Source organism: Hippichthys cyanospilos, chromosome 4, assembly GCF_059441005.1.
Source record: "Hippichthys cyanospilos isolate Australia breed blue-spotted pipefish chromosome 4, RoL_Hcya_1.0, whole genome shotgun sequence".
Classification (NCBI taxonomy): domain Eukaryota; kingdom Metazoa; phylum Chordata; class Actinopteri; order Syngnathiformes; family Syngnathidae; genus Hippichthys; species Hippichthys cyanospilos.
In genome coordinates, this window is record NC_142372.1 from 2,161,448 (window position 1) to 2,184,527 (window position 23,080).

The following is a 23,080-nucleotide window of genomic DNA, read 5'->3' on the forward strand; positions in this document are numbered from 1 at the left end:
TGGATCGGCGCTCCTAATTTCGTTGTATACCAATAATACAATGGCAATAATGGAATGATATTGTCTTCTATTCTAAAATATTGGTGCACGCCTTTGCTCGGAGTCTTTTTGTTTGATCCAAAAAGGCTGCGCGTTGGTTAGGGGATACTTGCCCGACGAATAAAAAGATTTCCTAGTGACCGAGCGGTGTACTGAGGGGAGAGCTCACCGGCGAATAAAAAGATTTCCTAGTGACCGAGCGGTGTACTGAGGGGAGAGCTCACCGGCGGGCAGGCCTCCGATGAAGGTGGCGGAACCTGAAAGAAGGTCCACCTCGGCGTCTTGGCTCCGCCCGGGCTCCCCGTCGATAAGAAGCTGAGTGCGGTTGCCTGAGATCTTCACTTGGATGTCGTGACTCTCGCCGTCACAGAGGGGCGCCGGCGAGCTGGCCAGGATGATGTCACCTGCCGTTACCAGAACAAACTAAAAACAAACAAACGGGATATTCTGATTATACGCATCCCTAAAGCGGAAGAAAAAAATACAAGTTGACTGTAGCTGTACTTACGTCTCTCCATTCATCAGTGCCAGGGTGATAGTCAGCAAGAGCGATGGAGAGAGGCACAGCGTCTTCGCGAACAAGAGCGAATAGCACCCCGATGGCGGTGGTTGGATAAAGGGTCAACTGGACGCTCAGATTCTGGGATTCTAAGTTAAAAAAAAAGCAATATATGATCAACAAAAGCTGTACACGTGCTGAACAGGACAAAAAAGTTCATTAGAGCGAAAAAGGAAAAGCAAATCTGGGGAAAAAAAAGCGTGTTCAGAACTACTCCCCACACAAACACACTCACTGCTCACCGTAAGTGATGTTGAAGAGGGCAAATCCCGCGCCCGGGTAATATGCTCCTGGGTTCTCGGTGCTGAAACACTGAATGTTCTCATTGGTCATGATGCTTTCTTGCATGGACCTGTCTTCTCCGGTCATCCAGCGCCACTCCTTCATACAAGCGTCCAAGCGTGGATTCACCTGTCGATGGGTTGAGATGAGCGGGCGGGCGGCATCTTACTCAGAATCAAAGTGGAAGTCAAAGACCTTGCTAACGAGGCCGCTCTCCTTAAAGGGGACCCCTCCGACGGTGAGGTTCAGCTCGTGCATGTCCTTCTTCAGCGTGAACAGATCGCCGTTAACCGCGATCTTCATGACCGCCTCCCTGTCAATTTTTATCACCAGGCTCCGCCCCTGCTCCTCCACCGAAACCTGAAGAGGAAAGGCGGCGGAGGGTTCGACGCTCCGGACCGGCCGAGCCAGAACCGACCTTCCTCCACTGGCCGTCGTTGACCAGGGGTCCGCTGCTGGTGACCCTGCTGACCGCGCCGTACTTCAGCTGCAGCTCCAGTTTCCCGTGATGAATGGCCAACACGATCCAGGAGCTGTTCAGGTGACCTCCGGCGAAGAAGATCACTCCTTCCGAGTCGTAGGTGCGGAAATCAAACTCGGCGGAAAAACTGCAGCGGCAAGGGGAATGTTTAGGAGCGGGACAAAACCAGATAACAATAATGATTCATATTAAAGACGGGCGAAAACACTAACCCAATAGTCATAACTAAAAAAAACATAATTGGACGATTATTTATTTATTTATTTATTTTCACTAAGGAGAACCCATCTTGACCCATGTTTGAAGTGGAGCTGCCAATGTGGAGTAAACGTTTTTTTTACTGGCAAACTCTTGACAGTTGACAACGTGTTTGCAAAATCATCCAAGCGGTTTGAAAGTACTTTCAAAAGTGATGCAAAAACCTTCAGCCGGACTGGCAACGACCTTCTAATCCACAGGTGTCGGACTCCAGTCCTCGAGGGCCGGTATCCTACATGTTTTCAAACCTTTTCCATCAAAACACCTGATTCAAATGTTTGGGATCATTTTGAAGCTCCTGCAGAGCTTGCTAATTAGCTAATCATTTGAATCAGGTGTGTTTGGGAAAGAAAACCAGAAAACATGCTGGATGCCGGCCCTCGAGGACTGGAGTTCGACACAGATTAGATTAAATCTAATCTGTTGGCAAATACCTTCGAACTGCACTGGCAAAAACCTTCTGATTCACGGCAGAAAAACCTACCTGCAAAAACCTTTGAAAGAACCTGCAAACAATTGAGCGTACTGGCAAAAACGTTGGCGTACTGGCAAAAATGTTCACATGTACTAGCAAAAATTTAACATGTACTGACATATCCTTTGCGCGAACTGGCAAAAAATGTTCGCTCGTATTGGCAAATGCGTCCCCGCGTACTGGCGAAAACGTCCACAAATACTTGCAAAAACGTCCACGCGTACTGGCAAAAATGTCCGCCCATACGAGACAAAACATCCGTCAAATGTACTTGCAAAAACATTCCAATATACTGGCAAAAATGGAAGGTATTTGCAGGTACCTGGCAAAAAACATTCGTACGGGCAAGTACCATCAAATATACTTGCAAATACTTTGACTATATTTGAAAATGTGTTTGAAAATATTTGTAGGTTAAATACCATAAACCTTTTTTTTATTTTATATTTTTTCCCCAATCACTCTGCGGCATTATGGGAAAAAAACATCTAATGGAGATAAAAACAAAACAATATCACGTACTACTAAACAAAGTTCACTTAATTTTTAGAACATATTGGTATAATGTAAGATATTTTCAGCGTTTAGCCTAAAAACACATTCAAACACATTTTCAAGTACGTTTCATCGCTACTCCACCTTTCACGTTTTAATAACCGATTTATATAATGACAACTCCAAGTTGGACTCTGTATCTTGATGGGAATATGCCTTCCTTATATGTACTGGAAGTAAACGTAGACTATATTCATATATCTTTTTTTTGTGGAGGCAACAAAGAAAATAGTGTCCATCCTCACCCGGTGTTAATCCTTCGCCGGAAGCGCAGCCTCATCACGGGCAAGCCGTTGAACATGCGACCCAGATAGAGAGATCGAGAGTTCCTCTTGAGAGCCGGCGTCATACACGGAGTTATAGCCTGCGGGAAAACAACTAGGCCATCACTCATGCCGGTTTTCGACGAGCCCGCGCACGCAGCGTCGCTTCATGTGTTTCACTCGAGGAGAAAATTGCTTATGGGTCGGAGAGCCCAAGGGGCGCAAACGAAACGGCCGATGATTTGTATTTCACCTTACAGCTCCTGAGGTCCCGTTCGAGCTTCCGGCCCCGACGACCGTCGCACAAACAGCGGAAACTCCCCAGGGTGTTGAGGCACTCGTCCGCGCACACGCTCGCCTCGCACTCGTCCACATCTGAGAGGTGATCACAAAAGGAGACGCCGGAGATGAGAGCTTCAGACCACAGGAGGCGAATAGGGGAGTTCTTCATGTGCCCTGGTAGTTTGAACACCCGCACTGAAAATGTCCCGGGTCTGGAACCCCGCCGGGGTTTACCTGAGTACCTCTTCTGTATCAGGGTCTTCTTCTACCTACCAGAACCACGGATGCGGGCGTGTTATGCTAACGATTGCCGATTGGCGGGTGGCGATTTCTGTTTTTTCTCTCGCGCTATCAGCGGCCACCGTTTTGCGGGACATCGCGGGAGAAAAAAAGAAATCCGAATCCCCTAGCCCTGCCGGTCCATCCGAGAGGAAAGCAGATGGAAACGAAGCTGATCGTTACCAATGCGCGGAAGAAAGGCCATTCAATTAAAATGCGGGCTCTGCAAGAAACTTAAAAAAAAAAAAAAAAGAACACCGGAGCTGGCTTCCTGTCAGCATAATGAGGAATGTAAACAACACTCGATATCAAGTGGGATTTGACGTTATCGCAGCAATAACCTTACATGGCCATGTCTCGTCTAGCTATAATAAAACTCAATCTTTCTCAGAGACACTTGTGCTTACGTAAAGTCTGTTTTTCCACACAGAAAAGGCACATAGCAAAGAATAATGATGCTATACAAATTCTCAGTTAAAGCTGTGTCAAGCAGGGAGCACAAGCGAAACTCAATGTTTGACGGACCCACGACCTTGCTATTTTTCATCCCTCACCCTTCTGTGACATGCCTCTTTTTCCACATAATTCACCCGATTTACATCTTTCCAATTTCAACATTTCCCAAAAATTCATAGCTTGTTTTCATATCATGGTGGGATCCAGCTCCTGAAATAACAATCCCCTTGGGGAAGACTTTTTACAGCCTGTTCCCCAAGGGTACAAATCATTCTAATCAGCAGAAAACAGCCTCTGCTGCAACATGCAGAAAAAAGGTCCCCACAAGGTCAGTTTACAGTACATGCTGTGTGTAGGGTCTTGTTTTTTTTATCCTTGTGGGGTCTATCTCTTGACATATGACAATGCCTGTCGGGATCACTTTTACTTGCCTGGTCCCCACGGGCGCAAGCGTTGTAATCAACAGAAAACCCCTTCTACTGCAACATGCAGAAAAAAGGTCCCCACAAGGTCAGTTTACAGTACATGCTGTGTGTAGGGTCTAGTTTTTTTTTATCCTTGTGGGGTCCACAGTATCTCTTGACATATGACAATATCTGTCGGGATCACTTTTACTGGCCTGGTCCCCACAGGCGCCAGCGTTGTAATCAACAGAAAACCCCTTGTACTGCAAAATGCAGAAAAAAGGTCCCCACAAGGTCAGTTTACAGTACATGCTGTGTGTACGTTGTAGTTTTCTATCACGGCGGGTCCATCTCCTGACATACGAGAACTTCTCCCGGTCTACTCACCAACGGCACAAGCGTCGTAAGTAATAGAAAATTCTCTACTGCAATATGCAGAAAAAAAGGTCCCCACAAGGTCAGTTTACAGTACATGCTGTGTGTACGTTGTTGTTTTCTATCACGGCGGGTTCATCTCCTGACATACAACAACTTCTCCCGGTCTACTCACAAACGGCACAAGCATCGTAAGTAATCGAAAACATCCTCTACTGCAATATGCAGAAAAAAAGGTCCCTTCAAGGTCAGTTTTCAGTAAATGCCGTGTATACGTTCTTGTTTTCTATCATGCTAGTCCATCTCCTGACATATGACAATCACCATGGCGAACACTTTTCCCGGGCTGGTCCGCACGGGCACAAACATCGCAATCAATGGAAAACAGCCTCTGATGCAAAAAAAAAAAAGAAATCGAATGTGGTCCCCACACGGTCAGTTTTCACCACTGTGCGTTGTGTTGCGCTTACCCGCGCAGCTCTTGCTCTCATTGTCAAAGACGTAGCCAGGCTCGCACAGACATTCATAGCCTCCCTCGTTATTCTCACAACGGGCCGATCCGCACACGTCGATGGCATCCTGACACTCGTCCACGTCTTCAAAGAGAGCGCACAAGGTGGAGCATTAGCAAAGCAGAGTCGCAGAAACAACCAGGAGCGGCGGTGTCTTCTTGCTCACCAAAACACATGTGATGTCCTCGCAAGCTGTAACCTGGCTGACAGGAGCAGTGGTAACTCCCCATGGTGTTACTGCACTCGTGGTCACATCCGCCGTTATTCTTGGCGCACTCGTCAACATCTGCCGGAGGAGAGCGTCACGCCATATGGAGGGGGGTGTTGGGAGCATGTGAAAAGACAAGCATGGATGATTTTCGGCGAGTACATCAACGATATATTCACTTAGACCAGTTGTGTCCAAACTATGACCCTGGGGCCATTTGTGGTCCTCCGTTCATTTTAGATCAATAATAATAGCATCTGCTTTGTTTTGAATGACAGGTTAACAGAATTAACACATTTCATGACGCATTTTCCGCACTATTAGGCGCATTAGGATTTTAAGGCTCACCTTCAACGAATGGCCGATTTTCAAAGCGTTTCCGTATAAAAGTGCGTTAAGGCGCAAAGAATACAAGCTAGAGTAGTGGCTGCGGTTGCCAATTATTTTAGGTGCGCCTTATAGTGCAGAAGATATGGTCTATTAAAACAGACAAGGATAAGGAATGGATTTATCCCAAATAAATAATGACATCAATTTTACTGACACACAACTGTTGTACTGTATATCGGTAGGGTAGATAATGGTAAAAAGATCAAATAATCTGCAAATATTGGCCAATTTTGGATAAAATGTCAAATATCGGCAGATCACTCTCAAGTTAATCAAATCTGCATAAAGCCAAATATTTAGTGGCCGGGCCCTATTTCTCAACTCTTTTCTGTTTTTCCTCAGCAAGTACTAAATAGTGTTTGTGTGTTTGAGACTTGTCAGTCCCCTCCAGTGGAAAAGACTCAAGTAGACTGGATCCTCCTTGATTTCCACTCTCGGTAAGGTGGTGAGATGAGTCACGGTGGAAAAGTGTGAATCGGGTGGCTGCGAAGCATATTCCCTTCCAACTCACAGTGTGCGCACTTTCCAGTTTGTGCTTTCTACATCCGCGTCTAAAAGTGGAAGCCTTTATGGTCAGTTCCTTCAGGAGAATGCAAGATTCTTGCCCTTATATCTTGGACACACTAAAATGTGTTCAGAACCCCAAAGACTGCAGAGAGGATTCTGTCAACGCTGTTAAGTGCCAAATAAAAACGTTTGTTTATATTCCAGCCTTGGTCAGATTCATGTGAATGACTGAGTAAAAGTAAGGTATTTTCACAAATTGAATTACAGAAATAGCGGCCAGGGTTATTGTTTTTATATCGAAAATTGTTTTTTACCTGCAGATTCAGGATTTGTCAAGGAAAAAAACTATTTCCTCAGTTCCTCACAATGTTGTGAAAGGTTAGGACATTCCCCAACATGCATGACATTTTTGTGCAGATCAAGATAAAGGCGTTAACTTCAGGAATTTCTAGTATTGCAAAATACATGTTTTCCCTTATTTTCTTAGCGGATATGCTTAAATTTTGTGAATAATACTCTCAAAAAGGGATACCAAATGGAAGTGGGGTACAGGAGGCTTACTATAAAATGAAAAATTTTGGTCTCAAACTGTTTTTGTTTTGTCATTTGAGCCTAAAGATGGCTCTGTACTATAAAATGAAAAACGTTGGTCTAGAACTGTTTTTGTTTTCTCATTTGAGCCTGGCTCTGCTTTTGAAGTATGTAACCAAGTCACTTTTCTTTTTCACTTTGACCACTCAAAACGATCGCTTGCATGCATATGCATACAGGCAGCAATGTATTTTTTCCCCGCCGTGGACGATAAAACTCCCAAGAAATTGACAAATATCGGCAATGGGATAACGAAAATTCATGAAATAAAAAAAAAGTAAAAAGTAATTTTTTTTTTAAAAAAAGTACTATTAAAAAAGTACTATGAAATTAAAAAAAAAGAACGACTAGTGGTCAAGGACTTGAAAGCTGACTTGGAAGCTACAGACTTGGGGCTTATGCCTACTGTATGTATCTCCGATTCCGTCGATTTAGGGTCTGACCACTGACAGGTATTTTGGGGACCGAAACGTGCATAAAAAATTTTGCACACCAACGAAAAACAAAATGACCCCGTAACCCCACCATGACATCACGTGACAACGCCAAACTATGTGCCGACCTCAGCGCAATCCGCCCCCACAAAAGTCCAACATCACCCCCGGTGACGGCAGTACCTTTATCACAAAAGGACCCCGTCCATCCTGAAAAACAGTGACAGAGGAAGGAACCCTTTTTGTCCTCGCACCGCACCGTTCCTCCGGAGTTACAGGGGGAAGGGGAGCATTGGTCCGGAATGTCTAGCAGGGGAAAAAAAAAATTAGACACAAATAACACACACAGACTTCCGTAGATTGACTGAATAAATCGTTAATTAGAAAATAAACTGAGTAATGCTAGCTATTATCCAATTCAGTTATTTTCTTTAACTCTTGTGCGGTGTTTGGCCCAATCCTTTGATTTTTACATCAAAGGTATTTCACACCAAAAGGAAAGCATTGACAGAACACACTAGGGAGCTGAAATTTTACCCAGATGGTGACAACATGTCAAAGTTCTACATGGCGTGATCACTTAGTTATCACGCTAGCAGTAGCGCGCCATCCCGAGGCTAAAATACCGCCAGATTGATGTGGAAGCAAGTGACCCAAAAAAATGGTGAAAATACAACACAAGGATGAAAAACATATGCAAATGAAGATATTGATATATTTAAATTTGACAATGAATTACCTTTAGAACATAGGTGTGGAACTCCAGTCCTCGAGGGCCGGCATCCTGCATGTTTTCCGGTCCCCAACACAGCTGATTCAAATAATTAGCTCATTAGCAAGCTCTGCGGGAGCTTCGAAATGATCCCAATCATTTGAATCAGGTGTTTTTGAGGGAAAAGGTTTGAAAACATGTCGGATACCGGCCCTCGAGGACTGGAGTTCCACACCTGTGCTTTAGAATGATATAGAATACATAGAGGTATGTCAAAAATCGATAAAAGTTACAACAATCTGAATGTCGCCAAGTTGAAATAATGCTTTTAAGGTTCGAGCCCATTCCTCTACTATTGCTTATTTGCATACAATTACAATTTGAACCTTTTGGCTGCAGAGAAATCCAAGTCGAGACCTTCAAGAAAGCCCAAATTGACATGTCAAGAATTTGTATTCTTCTCAACGACTCCAAACGAATCCCTGCAACATAAACCTGCTTTCGTGAAGATATTATTGGCCTACGCTCTGTTCTTTGGTTCCGCTATGCGTGAAAAACCTTGTTTTCTTCGGCTTGCGGGGGAGCGGGTGCGAGTCGGTGCATGCCGGCTTGACGTGAGCTCAAGTGTGAGTGTGTACACAGTGTGCGCAGGGCCCGGAGGAAGACACGGATGCCGCCGCTAAGTGTATAAATCCCAAGCAGTTTCCAAACAGCCCAAGTGAAGTTCTAGCGGCAGTTTTGACATCCAATTTGAAAAATTGCACTGGCTTGTTGGCAGCGCACGCATACGACTAGCAGATGTGCTACTGAACTTGCAAAATGTGTGCGGGCGGATGAAGCACAGCAGAGCCAGAGATCAGTTTCTCGCTTTTGAGCGTATCAATTTTGGACCCCTATCCAAAGCAAAAAGTATGCATGACATCATTGTGCCGTTAACAGAAGAATGCCATATTCTTACAGCACAAACAGCGTCAATAAAATCTCCAAAAAGTAACAGAGCAACGAAAAGTTTTAGGTTGTTTTGTAAAAAAATACAAACACTCAGCAAAACGGAACAAATCTCATCTTTTATTGTGTATTGCGCATTAAGTACATTTCGGATTTCCCACATTGCGGTTGGTCAACGAACACCTCGTCAGTGTAACGTCGAATGCGCTCGAAACTTATTTTTCCTCTCGTCTGCGACGCGAGTGGCGTTCGTGTTCCGCCAAGTTTCTGATTGCGCGTATGTGCCAAAAGACATCAATAATAAACGAGCCAAATGGAATACCGTTTCATTGAATCAGATGGAGACATCATAACTTTACATGATCCTCTCTCGCGCACGCACACAAATTGAACTAATTCACTGCGGGATATTTTATCGGCCGCCATCGGCTGCTAAGTCAAAAATCTATTTTGGCTGTAAATGAGTTTGACGGCACAACAGCTGAGTCAGAGCGCTACCCCGCCCCCGTCGCTCCGAGCTGGATGAGACCTGCTGTGCACTGATGCAGCAGAAATTTCGCACCCGGCTCACGTAAGACCTGACCGGCGTCATTGGTGACGAAGAAGGCACCTGAATAGAGTGTGACGAAGGAAGGGGGCGTCACCCCCCCCCCCCCCAATTTGCAGCGTCGTCGCTCTGCATCATCATGCTGCAATGTTACTCATTCGAAGCAGAGATGAGAGCGGTGGGCTTTAAAGATGGATATTTGTTACTGCATTGCAGCCCCGTATTTTCACTAAATCAATCGAAATATAAAATTTACAGCAATATATCTGTCTACACATAAATAATGTAAACAGAAGACCTACTGTGGACGCATGTGATCAGATCGTGTTTCTTCTTCGCTGAACCTCCAAACTTCTCCAAGCAAGCTGAGCAGGAGAAGAAAAGCACAAATACATGATTCAAAATGTTAGATGAGGAAAGCTGGGTTTTGCGGATAGTGACAGTAAAATGAAACTTACTTAAATACCTGGGCCAGAAGTAGTCCTAAAGAAAGTGAAGACATGGAAAGGTTTCAATTTCGATGGATTCACGTAAAACACAATTTAAAACGAGGCATGTCCCATTCCAAGCCCCCCGAGTTTACAACCGAAATCTTTGTTATGAGAACTCATAAACAAGCAGTCCGTTTCCCAGTCCACTCCTGCTTTTGCATCCAGCTGCTGGATGTAACATGTTACTTTTTTTTGTTGTTTTTTTACAAGAATTTAAAAAATATATTGAATTGTTGAACCTTGCTATTTGTGGGGAATAGGTAACAGGCAGACCCATTAAGAGTGAAAACCCGCATATAATCAACACCTATTCAAATGCATTTGGAGCAATCTACGCTATTTTATTATTTTGTCAATTCATCGTCCGATTAATCGGTAATCTGTATTTTTTCTGCCAAAAATCAGCAAAAAATCTCTATTGGTTGGGTCTTAATTTAAAATGAAATTCCTTCAAAAACAGTGCATTATTTCAAATTTACAGTGCAAAAACTAAACAGAGATTCAGTTAGCGGTTTAGTTCCTAACTTTAGAAAAAAAAATACTTTTTTTTTAAATAAAAGTGAAGAAGCAAATGTTTGCAAATGTTTGAAAGTCTGCCTACATAGATGATTCACAGAAACACCACCATTTTTTTTACTGGTGCGAGTTGATTAGTTATCGATTAATCGTTACAGCTCTGCGTTCAAAAGTCCCAAAAATGCAGCGTTTACAAAATAGCGGCGCGGAGTTTACAAGCAGATGAAAGTTTCCTTGGAGCTTGCGAAAGGGTGCACGAAAGGGTGCCAAATATGGCCAGAGGCATCCTGAGAATTCTCTAAATTCCTGATAAGGATCAGCAGCATCTTTGCCTCCTGGCTGCTGCTGCTAACCCTCCCCCCCCCCCCCCCCCCCCCCCCCCCAAAAAAAAAAAAAAAACTGATGCAGGCAAGACTCTTGCTGCAGTGTGACTTTTATCGTGCCTGTGAAAAGTGTGTGTATGTGCTCCTGTTTTTGCTACATATTGGGGACCAAAATCAAAGTTTTGACCTCTTGCACTTGACCCCACAAGTCCAGACCTCCGATTGAGGGTCAAAACTTGCTTTTAGAGCAGAGGGTGTCAAACTCAATTTGGCGGAGGAGGAAAATCTAATCTATGGATACTGGGCATCACCCACGTAAGGATCTACGTCGGAAAAAAAATGATGAAGAAAAAGTCGTGACATCATGTAAAATACATCGGAGCTTTGTGCTAACGGTTGAGCTGTAAAAAAGTCATTTTGAAACGAAATCCAAGACTGATAATACAAGAGGGAAGAACGTTTGGTAATGATGGCGACACCTGCCCATTTGGGAATCTCTTCAGGACGATTTTACCACGACGAAGCTAAATACTGTTGCTAACATCATGGAATCCTCTTCTGGACACGATCAAACCTCCTCGATCGCCGGATCTCGTCCGCGGGCCATATGTTTCGCACCCGTTTTGGAATTTGGCATTGGATTTCGGTTGAGGTCAAGGTAAGGGTTAGGCAATCGGCTGTGATGCTTAAGGCCTGGAAACGCAAGACGTCAAGCGGACGTCCCCACTACGAGCGAAAAGCCCGTTTGCTCGTGCGTTGCAGAGAACAACTGAATAGAATGACCTCTTTCTCTTTGCTGAGTCAGAGCTGCAGCAGAGTAAATATTGCGGCGTCACCGGCACGTTTCCAATGAATAATGCACCTTGTATTGACACTGCAGCCTTGCGTCTGATGTCACGTGTGCAAATAAACCTGTTACGGCAGCAAATGTGCGTGAGTGAGACGTTACCTCAGATATGACCTTCAAGGTCACGCCCTTGCCAGAAATATTTTTTCTGAAAGCACAAAGTATTGGTGCAATCCACGGTGGGGTGTAATGCTATGCTACACACCATGCTAGCGTGTAGCGCATGACCTACGCAAGCGTTGTCGAATGGGGAAAGCAATTCAGGGTGCTGTGTGAGATTTTAATAGGGTTTCTGCGGGCGTCGACGAATCTATTTGAATGCTTTTTAACGCCCTCTTTCAGGGGTGCCAAATGTACGACCCGCAGACCGGTTCTGGCCCGCAAACGTGTGGAATCCGATGAATGATTTTGAAATGTAAAGTCTACAAAAAAATTCAGTTTTTGTGCCTCGTCCCAGTATAAATTGCTTCAAAATTAGATAACATTTTTAATTAAAAAAAAAAAAAAAATGAAATACAGAGATCAAAATTGAAGAATTGATAAGGCGATTCAAGTTATTCTATTTTTTGCCTCTCCCAAAAATGAAAACTGGATGAGATGCATCGGATTACAAGGCGCTTTGTCAGCCTTTGAGAAAATGAAAGGTTTTTAGGTGCACCTTATAGTGCAAAAAATACGGTAGCGCAACTGCTGAAAATGATTAGAATACAAAGGTAAAATGTTCAAATAATTTGCCACTTTGCCCCTCATTTTTGACAGATGCATGAAGGGCCATAATCAGCCAACCGATGAATCGTTCGGACCCTATGGAGAACCACTGGAAGGCCATATTGACACAAAAAAAGAGTCTATGAGTGATGCATTGTGTTTGTAAAGTGGAGTGGAAGGGGCCGTATGCCGATTAGGGACGCATGACTGAGCGGAATGAAAACACATTACTCAACCGAGATTTGTTCTAAAATAAGAAAATAAGACCTGTTTATGAGCGCGGGAGGGAGGCCTAAAGACGCGCACGTGAGAAACGCTGCCGCCTTCGACAAATAACAAGGAAAAAAAACAAGCAAACTCAGTGGAAAAGCCAAACGTTCTCCCCAACAGAGACGATAAGAAAATATGACACATAAATGTTTGTGTTCATACTTGTTAAAAAAAAAAAAAAAAGAGTGCGGCATTTTGCAAAATGCTGCATGGCGCAAACGAAGACTTAGTCACGCTGACTCAACGGCCACCAGGGAAACCAGAGAGAAACGATCTTTTTGAAAAACACGTCCATCGAAGCCCAAACGAATATTGTCAGCACTGACGGCAGCATCAACACCAGCAGCTTAGACCATGAATCATCGCACACTAAAAAACATCCGCCAGAAGTCTTAAAACAGTAGAATGCATATTTGGCTTATGATTGATGTTTATACACTGTAAATATTACACTCAACAAGGCCTTAGGAAATACTGCAAAATTCAATTCTGCTACAACGCTATTGAGTCAAATCAGGAGCTCGAATGTTTTTAACATCACCTTTAAAAATAAAGTCAACTCATAACTCGTCCTTGCAATGATATCATATATGCTTCCCCACCATTCTTAACAGCATTCCGATTATGATTGCATATGTGGAATACAGATAATCCACTAGTTCATCTCAGGTGGTGGCCATTTTGCCCTGTGCTGTCGACTAAAAACAAATCAAATTGGTTGTTAGCCGAGTCCCGAGATAGCTCAAGAATTCATGTATTTTGCAACTTAATACACTAAAATGATATCAATAAAAAGACATTTTTAGACCAGTGGGGCTGCATGGAACATATTTTGTAAAAAAAAAAAAAAATTATGTTGAATTTGACTTTTCCTTTTAAGCACGTTATTTTCATCGCGTACTGACACCACAGACAGGAAAATTAGGTGAATAATGAATTGCAGTCACGCCTTTTAATTTACTCACAGTCTCTGGGTCATTTTCAAAGACTTCTCTGGCCTCCTCTTTAGAACACTTCTCCTCCACACACTCCCTCTCCAAGTGTCCTTGCTTGGTCTCCTCAAACACTTGATTAGCTCTCCGGTGTCTGCTCAGGAACTGGTTTGCTTTTTCTTGTGACAGGGAGACTGGATAGAAAGAAAACAAAGAATCAGAGGTGGCAAAAGTCGTCTTTACTTTCTTTTTTTTTTACTTTAAGTATTTTTACTTAAAGTATGGAACATTTTCAAGAAAAATAGCTCGATAAACACTATTGTCAGATAAAAACTTTTTTTTTTTACTTCTGTTTGTATTTTTTAGTTTTCCTTTTTTTAAATATGATATAATTTTTGTGACTGGTCTGACTTAAAACGAAGAAAAATAGCGAGGAAAACTTGCAACAGATACGGTCATAAACGAAAACCGATGTAGTCGTATTTTTTCAGTAAACAAAATGACTCATTTTTGACAGGTCTGACCTAGAAGGAAGAAAAGAAAGCAAGAAATGGCAAGCTCAAGCTGCAATTGAAAAAGTCATGGTCGTGCACGAAAATCCGCGATAGTGTGAAGCCGCAATAACCGAACCGCGAATGCTTTCTCTTCCTGTTCATCTGTATAGCTACCGTTGCCATTTACGCCCCTTTAATAGCAACCAAGACGCCAAAGGTTGACTTTAGTCTGACTTTCTTCAGTTGGCGTTTTTCAGGTCGTGCAATTGAAAGAAAGAAGTGAAAAAAAAATCCGAATTTAATCCAAGATCGTAATTTGCTGAGTAAGGAAAGATGTGCACGTCGTTACTTCGCAGGGCTGCAAAAAAAGAGCGATTTGGTGAAGAATGCAAGGTCAGGCGGCGTGGGGGTGCTCCCCCGGGGGGAAACCGTGAAGGACGCTGGCGTTTATTATCACAACAGCAAACATGCATGGCAGCTAGCGAGCCGCCTAGCATGCCAATGTTGACTTACCGCTAATGGGGGAGCAGCGAGCGGCCAGCAGGATTAGCAGCGCGGCCGATGCGAGCCACTTTGTCCGCATCGTGTCGCCGCAGAGTCCGCACGGAGCACCGTCAACTTTCAGCTTCCCAAAAAAAAAAAAGAAAAGAAAGAAAAGTCCTCTCCGTCGTTGCCTCTCGGGCTGCAAATTCGAAGGGAACGCGAGGTCTTCACGTGCTTGTGTTGGAGGTCAAAGAGGCGTGCATGTGGCTTACTTCTTCTTCTGAATGCGCTTCAAGCTCGTCTCCATTGCGGTCCGCACTTTATGTGCTGTGGATCCTCTCCTCCTCCGAACACTTGCGTGTGTGCCTTTGTGTGTGTGTGTGAGTGTGTGCGTCGAGTGTGAGGCATGCAAGCAAAGCGAGACCGCATCGATGCAGACATGCGCTTTTTCTCCTTATTCCCTCTTCCAAACGTCAAACGGAATCGAAGCTTTTGGCTTTCGCCACAGGAGTTGAGTTAAGATTTGAGTGTTGCCTCGTTTTTCACGGGGGTTACCTTCCCCTATTCTATCCGCAGTCACCGAAATCCGCGATGTAGAGATTGAATTTTTGGGAGTTTTATGCCCTTATTTCAGCCTGTTTCTGTTGTTAAAAATAGTAATATAATCGAATAGAATGTTTTTGTTGTTATTGTATGTGTACAGGACTAAAAAGTTGAAAATGTACTGAAGTTTTTTTTCTTCCTTCTTGTAGTTTTGAATGGTTTCATGGTATTTTGTACAGTTGTGATTTTTATATCAAAGAGTCATTTTTATCCTTCCATCCGCTTATCGTCACAAGGCTGGCATGTCTTCTGGGTAATTAAGTACTAGAGTGCTTGTTTTTTTTATTTGGTTGAGTACTATTTGATTACTTGAGTACTAAAGTAACTGAGTAGTCCATTCATTTAGTACAACCTTTCTGTAGCTGATCAGTTGAAAAAAAAGAAGAAAAAAAATGCATATAAATACCTGGGATTAAGACTGTTTGGATTCCTTTGAAAAAACATACAAATATGTATTTGGATTCAATGGGTTAAATACTGTGGTATTAATTAGTTTAATGTAGAACAAAATCATACAATCTGGATTGTTAAAAATTAAAACGGGTGCGAAATTACTTTGGGTAATTAAGTGCAACGCTACTTGTTTTTTTTAAGTTGAGTACTAATTTATTACATGAGTACTGAAGTAATTGAGTAGTCAATTTATTTAGCACAAGCCATTTTTAAACCCCTCTTTAGCAAAACACTTGAAAAAAAAAATATATAAATACCTGGGATCGAATGCCCGGACTTAAAAAAATCGACGTAAAAATACGTGTCTGGGATGGAACGACTCAAACGCGGTTGTTTAAAAAAAAGCAGGCATCCGTTTGACTTTGAATTCATGTTATTATCGCACTTTGACCACCGGGATATTCCCATCGACGAGACCGGGCCGCAGGTGCTTGGGATCCTGGTCTTCGGGGAGCATGTGGAACAAACACAAGCGTCTCTTGCTCAACACGTGTTCTGCGTGCCGCTCCGACATTTCTTGGAATTACTCGCTCGCAGCAAAGTGCCGCTACGTCATCCGGCTTCCAGCAAACCGGCCGTCGTCGTACTCCACGTGCCAAAACATTGATAAGTGCGCCAAACCAACTAGAATCGGTGAAAACTAGCCCCCGTTCCCGATCCCGGGAGGGGACCTTGCTAACTACTGCGAGCGCCGGGGTTAATTAAGGTCACTTTCCGTGCGGATCAAGCGCGTCGCTTTCCGGGTTTGAAGCGGGAGGACAGGAATGGGATTTGATACTGTTGTGTTTGCTCAGGGCCTCGTCAAAGTCCAGCGTCCGCCCGTTGACCGAGATGTCCATGCAGCCGTGATAGAAGGCGGTCACTGGCGTGGCTTCCAGCGGGACCTCGTCTGAAAAAGTTAGGGGAGAAAGGATGAAAAAAAAATAAATAAAAAAAAAAAAATATATATATATATATATATATGTGTGTGTATACTGTATATTATTTTTTTTTTCATCCTTCATACATATACACATACACACACACACGGACATGTTCCAATACTTTTGGACGGAAGTGTATGCATATATATATATATATATATATATATATATATATATATATATATATATATATATATATATATTAGGGGTGTCATTAGCATTTGTATAATCACCAAAATTGTCATACTAATCATGTGTATAACATATGTATATGTGGCTTATGTCTCTTGACAAAATTTTGTTTTCGTCAATAACTCAAAACGGATCGCCGATCAAATCGGCGTAAAGTCTAATATTTAGCGTATTGGACATACGTGATGCATTTTTGTACAACTTATGTCATGAAGTTCGTTTTGATGGAAGAAATTTTGTATTTTCGTCTATACCTCAAAACTCTCCGATCAAATCGGCGTCACGGAGGTTAGTTTACTGATGAAAATATGATTTTTCGACAGAAATGTCCATTTTGTGATTTCTACAAAGACAACCTCCTTAACCTTAGCTGCAGAATTCCCTTTGAACAATATCCTTCATATATACACTGTACACACACACACACACACACACACACACATTTGAATAGAACTTGAATCAAATTCCAAATGCCGCGATCAAACATGAAGAACTATGATTATCATCTAGGTCAACATAGGTGGCACGTAATGAATCTTTTCTCGCTGCAATGACCCCATGTCAGTTCTCACAGTCGCTTAGCGCAGCAGACCCAACTAATGAGACCGCAAAGAAACGCGGATCATCGATTCCTGGAATCAATCAAGACGGTCACTCGGAAATGCTTAGGGGGAAAGTTTCCCGTAACTCCTTTAAGCTCGCTTTGCTTACCGCCGCTTTTGGGAAGCCCTCAAAGACAAATCGGGACCTTCATATTGAAATGTTTAGCGCCGGCACACATATGTCGCTTGGTACATTACGACCCATCCGTCTATTTGTAACTGACCCGGTATTCCACCAATGTAGGTGGCGACTGGATTCCGCATGGTGGAGTTGAGGCGCCGCAGCGCCTCCTGCAGGGCGTCGGACGATATTTCCCGTACGTTGGAGGAGTTGGCCGAGATGGACATTTGCGCCGGGCTCACACTCAGCAGCACCGTTAATCGCTCGGGGTAACACAGCAGCAACGAGTCCAATGTGGCCACCATAACCCCGTCCAAGAAAACTTGCAGGTTCTGCCGAGAAAAAAATGGGACAAGGCAAATGTAGTTTCAATCTGTCGCGGAAAAAAAACACGCAAAGTGTGGATTATGCACGTACGGCGTCGTATTCGCCCTCTGTTAGCACGGCGAGCGATAAGGGGACCCTGTTTTCGGAAACCAGGGCAAAGATGACGCCCGTGCTGCTTGAAGGGCGGATATTCAGCTTCAGATCCACTTTCCAGCTTCCCGACTCACCTTAAACACATTCAAGGAAAACGTTTAGTGCCATTATGCATGCGCTTAATTCCTACACTGACTTAGTAGAACAAAAAACTGCAGTTTTAACTCGACCGTATTTTTACTTACAATGATTACGATATGAGCTAGTCAGTTGGCTGTTAGCAGCTAACAGTGTTGGTTGAGATTGTTACAACATTATTTTCAGTAAAAGAAGCGAGCAGACTGAACCCACGTCCGAGGCACAGAGGAAAATGACGAAAACTGAAAGGATAATGTCAAATTAAGCGCGGGAAGGTAGGAAACCAAGCGCTCCGGTTTGAGAACACGGAAATACATTCCATATGACTCATTTATTAATTGCGGCTTCTTGGTTTATACACACAATCATAAACTTGAAGAACGGATCGTGCCAAACTACGGGCATTTGTGAACTCGAGCTGCGTCGAGAGGAAAAGGAAAAAAACAACCGCTTCGAGCGCGTTCGATGTTTCATTGGCGAGGCGTTCACTGACCACTCACAATGTGGGGAATTTGAAACACGCTGAACCCGCAACAAATATATAGCATGGATATGAACACAAGAAAATGTGTCGGATTTATAAAGATGAGATTCATTCTATTTTGCTATGGTTTAGGATTGTTTAGCTATAGTTTTTTTTTTTATAGAGTAACCTAGAAAACACCAGATTATGACTTCAAAATTAAAGGTGTGTCCTATGCGCAGGTGCGTCTTGTATTTGGGCAAATACTGTAAGTAGCAAGAGGGGCTATTTGAAGTTTTTCGTTTTTTTTCGACGTGAGAACAAGAAAAAAATGGCCTGTAACGGTGAGTCAGAATTGTCAGTTGAGTTCAAGGTCAGGTAAAGGACCAAATCTGACTAAACGTACTCACTGTAATCAACATTGAAGCGCGCCAATCCGTCCCCGGTGAAAAAAGATCCCGGTTCCACATGTACGTAGCAGTGTTTACTTTCCTTCTCCTGGATGACGTCCTTGACTCCGGATGCTCCCTGGTTCATCATGTTCCAGCCCCGGATGCAGCCGTCCAGCCGTGGGTTGATCTAGCCGACAGATGGCGGGTGAGGGCCTCGCTCGCTCGCTCGGCAAAATAAAAAAAATTAAAGCTGTCACGGTAAGCCGCATCCAACTACCGGTTTGCAGGTTGGAACGTCAGCTATCTATGCAGAATATTTATAATATAATATAATATGATATGATATGATATGATATGATATGATATGATATGATATGATATGATATGATATGATATGATATGATATGATATAATATAATATAATATATACACGTCACAAACCTTTATACAATATCTTATTCATTTTATACATCATTTTTTTTTCATATGTTTTTAAAACTCAGCATTTTTGCAGTTCTATTTCATAGTTGTTCCAAAAATGGACGCCTTGAAAAAATACACACAATTGTCTCCTGGCGGCTAGCAAAAAAAAAAAAAAATAAATAAAAAAAATAATAATAATAATAAAAAAAAAACTGATGATAAGCTGCATCGGACTATAAACCGCAGGGCTCAAATCATGAGAAAAAAGTCTGAGAAATACGGCAAGCCTGCTCTCATCTATTGCTGTCGATCAGGTGCAAGAGGGAGCAAAACAAAAAGAATGTTGGAATTGAAGATGGCGACCTACAGGTTTGATGACACTGTTGGTGCGGTTGGGGAGCCCGGCGATGTAGACTTTGGTCTCCAGTTTGCCGTTGACGCCCGTAAACAGACTCTCCGGACTGTTGATGCTCATTACGGCTTCCTTGCTGATCTTCACGCTGATGCTCTTCTCCAGTTCGTCCACGGAGATCTGCAAATGGCAGGTAGTCTCTTATTATACCCACGGTTAAACGCGCAATCTTTTATTCGGATTTGGATTTTAATTTTTTGGGTTTTACCACATGCCACAGTCCATCGTTGATGGCCTTGCCTCCGCTGGTGACCTTCAAGGTGTGCTGATTTTTAAACTGGACCTCGATGTGGCCGTCTCGCAGCCCCAGCATGAACCAGGCGTCTTGGGAGGATTCGGCGTAAAGAATCACTCCCTCGGGGTCAAACGTGCGGAAGTCAAACTCGGCCGCAAACCTGCCGTTCGCAAATACAAAAAAAGCGTTAATGGCACGGTGTTAATGGATACGGTTTTTAACATCTAAAATGCAACTGTTCAACTAGCCTACCAAATCGGACTCATCATTGATAGGCCATTTTTCCCCCTTGTTCTCATCGAAACAAATCTTAAAACTTCAAATAGCCCCTCTTACTACTTACCGTAATTCCCCAAATATAAGTGGCACCTCAATTTTGAGCTCAAATTCTGCAAACAGTTTGGCGACAATGTAAAAACAATATCAAAACGGAATAAATCTCATCTGCTCTCCATATTTCCTTGTGTTCATATCCGTAAATTATATATTTGTTGGAGGTTAAGTGTGTTTCGGATTTCCCACATTGTGAGCGGTCAGCGAACGCCTCGCGAGTACAACCACGAATGCGCTCGAAGGAGTTGTTTTTCATTTTCCTCGCTACGCAGCTCGAGTTCTTTTTGCCATAAATACCCAAAGTTGTTGGGTAGTTCCACCAAATTTATGATTGTGAATATATGCCAGAAGTCCTCAATTATTAAGTAGTCAAATGTTAACACCTTTCCGCGTTCTCTAAGCGGTGCCCTCAGCTCCATACTTTGCCAATCTTTTCCATTTTAGTAATATTCCCGCGTGAACAAGGATGGACTCGGTCGTTGGTTCTGTATGCTCGTTTCTTTTAGTGAAACTAATGCCTTAAGCTAGCTGCGACAGGCACCGGCAGCTCAAAAAGTGAAACAAAAGTGCGCCTTATATTTGGGGGGTGTTGATTTTTTGCGTTTTGTTTCATTCCACAACGCTTCCAAGATGGACTCGGACGTTGGTTCAGTTTGCTCGTTTCTTTTAATGAAACGAATGCCTTAAGCTAGCTGCGAAAGGCACCGGCAGCTAAAAAAGTGAAAAAAAAAGTGCGGCTTATATTTGGGGAATGACAGTGTTGATTTTTTGCATTTTGTTTCATTCCGCAACGCTTCCAAGATGGACTCGGACGTTGGTTCAGTTTGCTCGTTTCTTTTAGTGAAACTAATGCCTTAAGCTAGCTGCGACAGGCACCGGCAGCTAAAAAAGTGAAGAAAAAAAAAGTGTGGCTTATATTTGGGGAATGACAGTGTTGATTTTTTGCGTTTTGTTTCATTCCACAACGCTTCCAAGATGGACTCGGACGTTGGTTCAGTTTGCTCATTTCTTTTAGTGAAACTAATGCCTTAAGCTAGCTGCGACAGGCACCGGCAGCTAAAAAAGTGAAAAAAAAAGTGCGCCTTATATTTGGGGAATGACAGTGTTGATTTTTTTGCGTTTTGTTTCATTCCACAACGCTTCCAAGATGGACTCGGACGTTGGTTCAGTTTGCTCGTTTCTTTTAGTGAAACGAATGCCTTAAGCTCGCTGCGACAGGCACCGGCAGCTAAAAAAGTGAAAAAAAAAGTGCGCCTTATATTTGGGGAATGACAGTGTTGATATTTTTGCATTTTGTTTCATTCCACAACGCTTCCAAGACGCGGGAAACTTTGACGGAGGGTGCTCGCACTTACTTTATGGTCTCCGGCAGACGGAAGAGCAGATAAATGACGGGAAGCCCGGCGAACTGCTCGCCCAAGTACAACATCTCGGCGTATTTGGAGTCGTGCAAATCCACGCAGACCGGGATCCTTTGGCAAGCGCGCTTATCGTCGGCCAGGCGAAGACCCTGGCGCCCGTCGCAGTGGCACGCGTAGCTGCCCACGTTGTTGACGCAAGCGCCGTCGCACACGTTACGCTCGCACTCGTCCACGTCTGCAATGAGGACAACCGAAGCCTCGTGAAGCACCTTTGGGTTTTTTTCTCGCGACTCCAGGTGGCGCTCTTGGTTTGAAGATGCGTTAGATATTTCATATATTTCCTTTGCATTTTAAACCAAGTGGCCATCAGGAGGAGAAAAAAAAATCACAAGTGGCTTCACGAGGCTTCGTTTTCGTATTCGCAACACTGGAGTTCTTAGTGTGGGGACCAGGGCTGAATGAACAAGAAAAATAGATCACTCAAGCCACCGTTTTGAAAAAGAAGAGCCATTTTGAATGAAAGAGCTAAAAAAAAAAAAGGAAATTAATAAATCTCAATTATTATCATTCAAATATTTACGGGTAAAAAGAAGTATTTGGTTTGACAATGAGATCGTAAAATGAGCTGAATTTCTTTTAAATATTTGTTTTTTTTTGGTAAATAACAGTAATTTTAATGTCTTTTACGTTGCGATGTTGTCTTTGTACTCTGGACAGTAATAAAAAAAGAATAAAAATTTGTAAAAGTTGTTAGTTTAAAATTTATGGGTCCGGCCCACTTGGGAATAGATTTTCCTTTATGTGGCATGCAAGCTCAAATGAATTTGACACCCCTGATCTAAATCAGTTTTATTCAGATATTCAATATAAAGAAATGAATTTCTCTAAAATAAATGATAAAATAAATAAACTGCGTATATGAATATATTTTTCCTATTAAAATGGCAAATCTGAAGTGAAATGACCTGGGTATTTACAATAGAATAGAATGCCTTTTTTGGTATCACATACAACAAAATTGATCCGATTAATCCATATGAATAATATGAACAATAAATAAAACTGTAATAAAAATAAATAGAATATAAAAGAAATTATAGTTTCACAGGAGTATAATTGTTGTTAAATTGGCCAATATTCTCCAGTTCTGTGATGAGCCATTCAAGCAGTTTTATCATCTTTGTGTTGAATCGAAAAAAAAAAAAAAAACGCAAATGAAAACCCCTATTTTATCAAACGTCCTGTTTTGCAATATAGCAAATTTGAGCTTTTTTTTGTCTTTACCTGATTCATCGATTATTTGAAGAAAAATATATATGATATGATATTATATTAAATTTGGACAGATTACTGGATGATTGAAAGAATCAAATCTGATGACTCACCAT

At 42.7% G+C, this 23,080-nt stretch overlaps 2 protein-coding genes across 3 annotated transcripts in view; both read right to left on the minus strand.

Moving 5' to 3' along the window:
* gas6 (growth arrest-specific 6) overlaps positions 1-15,223 on the minus strand; it is an 18,312-nt gene extending 3,089 nt beyond the window's left edge. The window contains exons 1-14 of the mRNA XM_088413461.1: positions 14,652-15,223; positions 13,678-13,838; positions 10,016-10,040; positions 9,860-9,922; positions 7,534-7,656; positions 5,387-5,506; positions 5,179-5,304; positions 3,166-3,287; positions 2,895-3,013; positions 1,299-1,488; positions 1,076-1,240; positions 841-1,009; positions 548-687; positions 264-462 (exon numbers count right to left, since the gene is read on the minus strand). Coding sequence (XP_088269587.1) covers positions 264-462; positions 548-687; positions 841-1,009; positions 1,076-1,240; positions 1,299-1,488; positions 2,895-3,013; positions 3,166-3,287; positions 5,179-5,304; positions 5,387-5,506; positions 7,534-7,656; positions 9,860-9,922; positions 10,016-10,040; positions 13,678-13,838; positions 14,652-14,721 — 1,792 coding nt within the window. The 5' untranslated portion in view covers positions 14,722-15,223. The remainder of the gene's footprint in view (positions 1-263; positions 463-547; positions 688-840; positions 1,010-1,075; positions 1,241-1,298; positions 1,489-2,894; positions 3,014-3,165; positions 3,288-5,178; positions 5,305-5,386; positions 5,507-7,533; positions 7,657-9,859; positions 9,923-10,015; positions 10,041-13,677; positions 13,839-14,651) is intronic.
* Positions 15,224-15,845: 622 nt separating this feature from the next.
* The window catches only part of pros1 (protein S), an 11,595-nt gene continuing 4,360 nt past the window's right edge, over positions 15,846-23,080 (minus strand). Inside the window, exons 7-14 of one of the 2 annotated variants that reach the window (XM_088413458.1) lie at positions 23,078-23,080; positions 21,687-21,927; positions 19,972-20,158; positions 19,719-19,883; positions 18,947-19,115; positions 17,933-18,069; positions 17,619-17,847; positions 15,846-16,566 (exon numbers count right to left, since the gene is read on the minus strand). The exon at positions 23,078-23,080 is cut by the window's right edge and continues 126 nt beyond it. In XM_088413458.1, the coding sequence (XP_088269584.1) occupies positions 16,385-16,566; positions 17,619-17,847; positions 17,933-18,069; positions 18,947-19,115; positions 19,719-19,883; positions 19,972-20,158; positions 21,687-21,927; positions 23,078-23,080 (1,313 nt within the window). In that variant the 3' untranslated portion in view covers positions 15,846-16,384. The remainder of the gene's footprint in view (positions 16,567-17,618; positions 17,848-17,932; positions 18,070-18,946; positions 19,116-19,718; positions 19,884-19,971; positions 20,159-21,686; positions 21,928-23,077) is intronic. The other variant, XM_088413459.1, reaches the window with a different exon arrangement.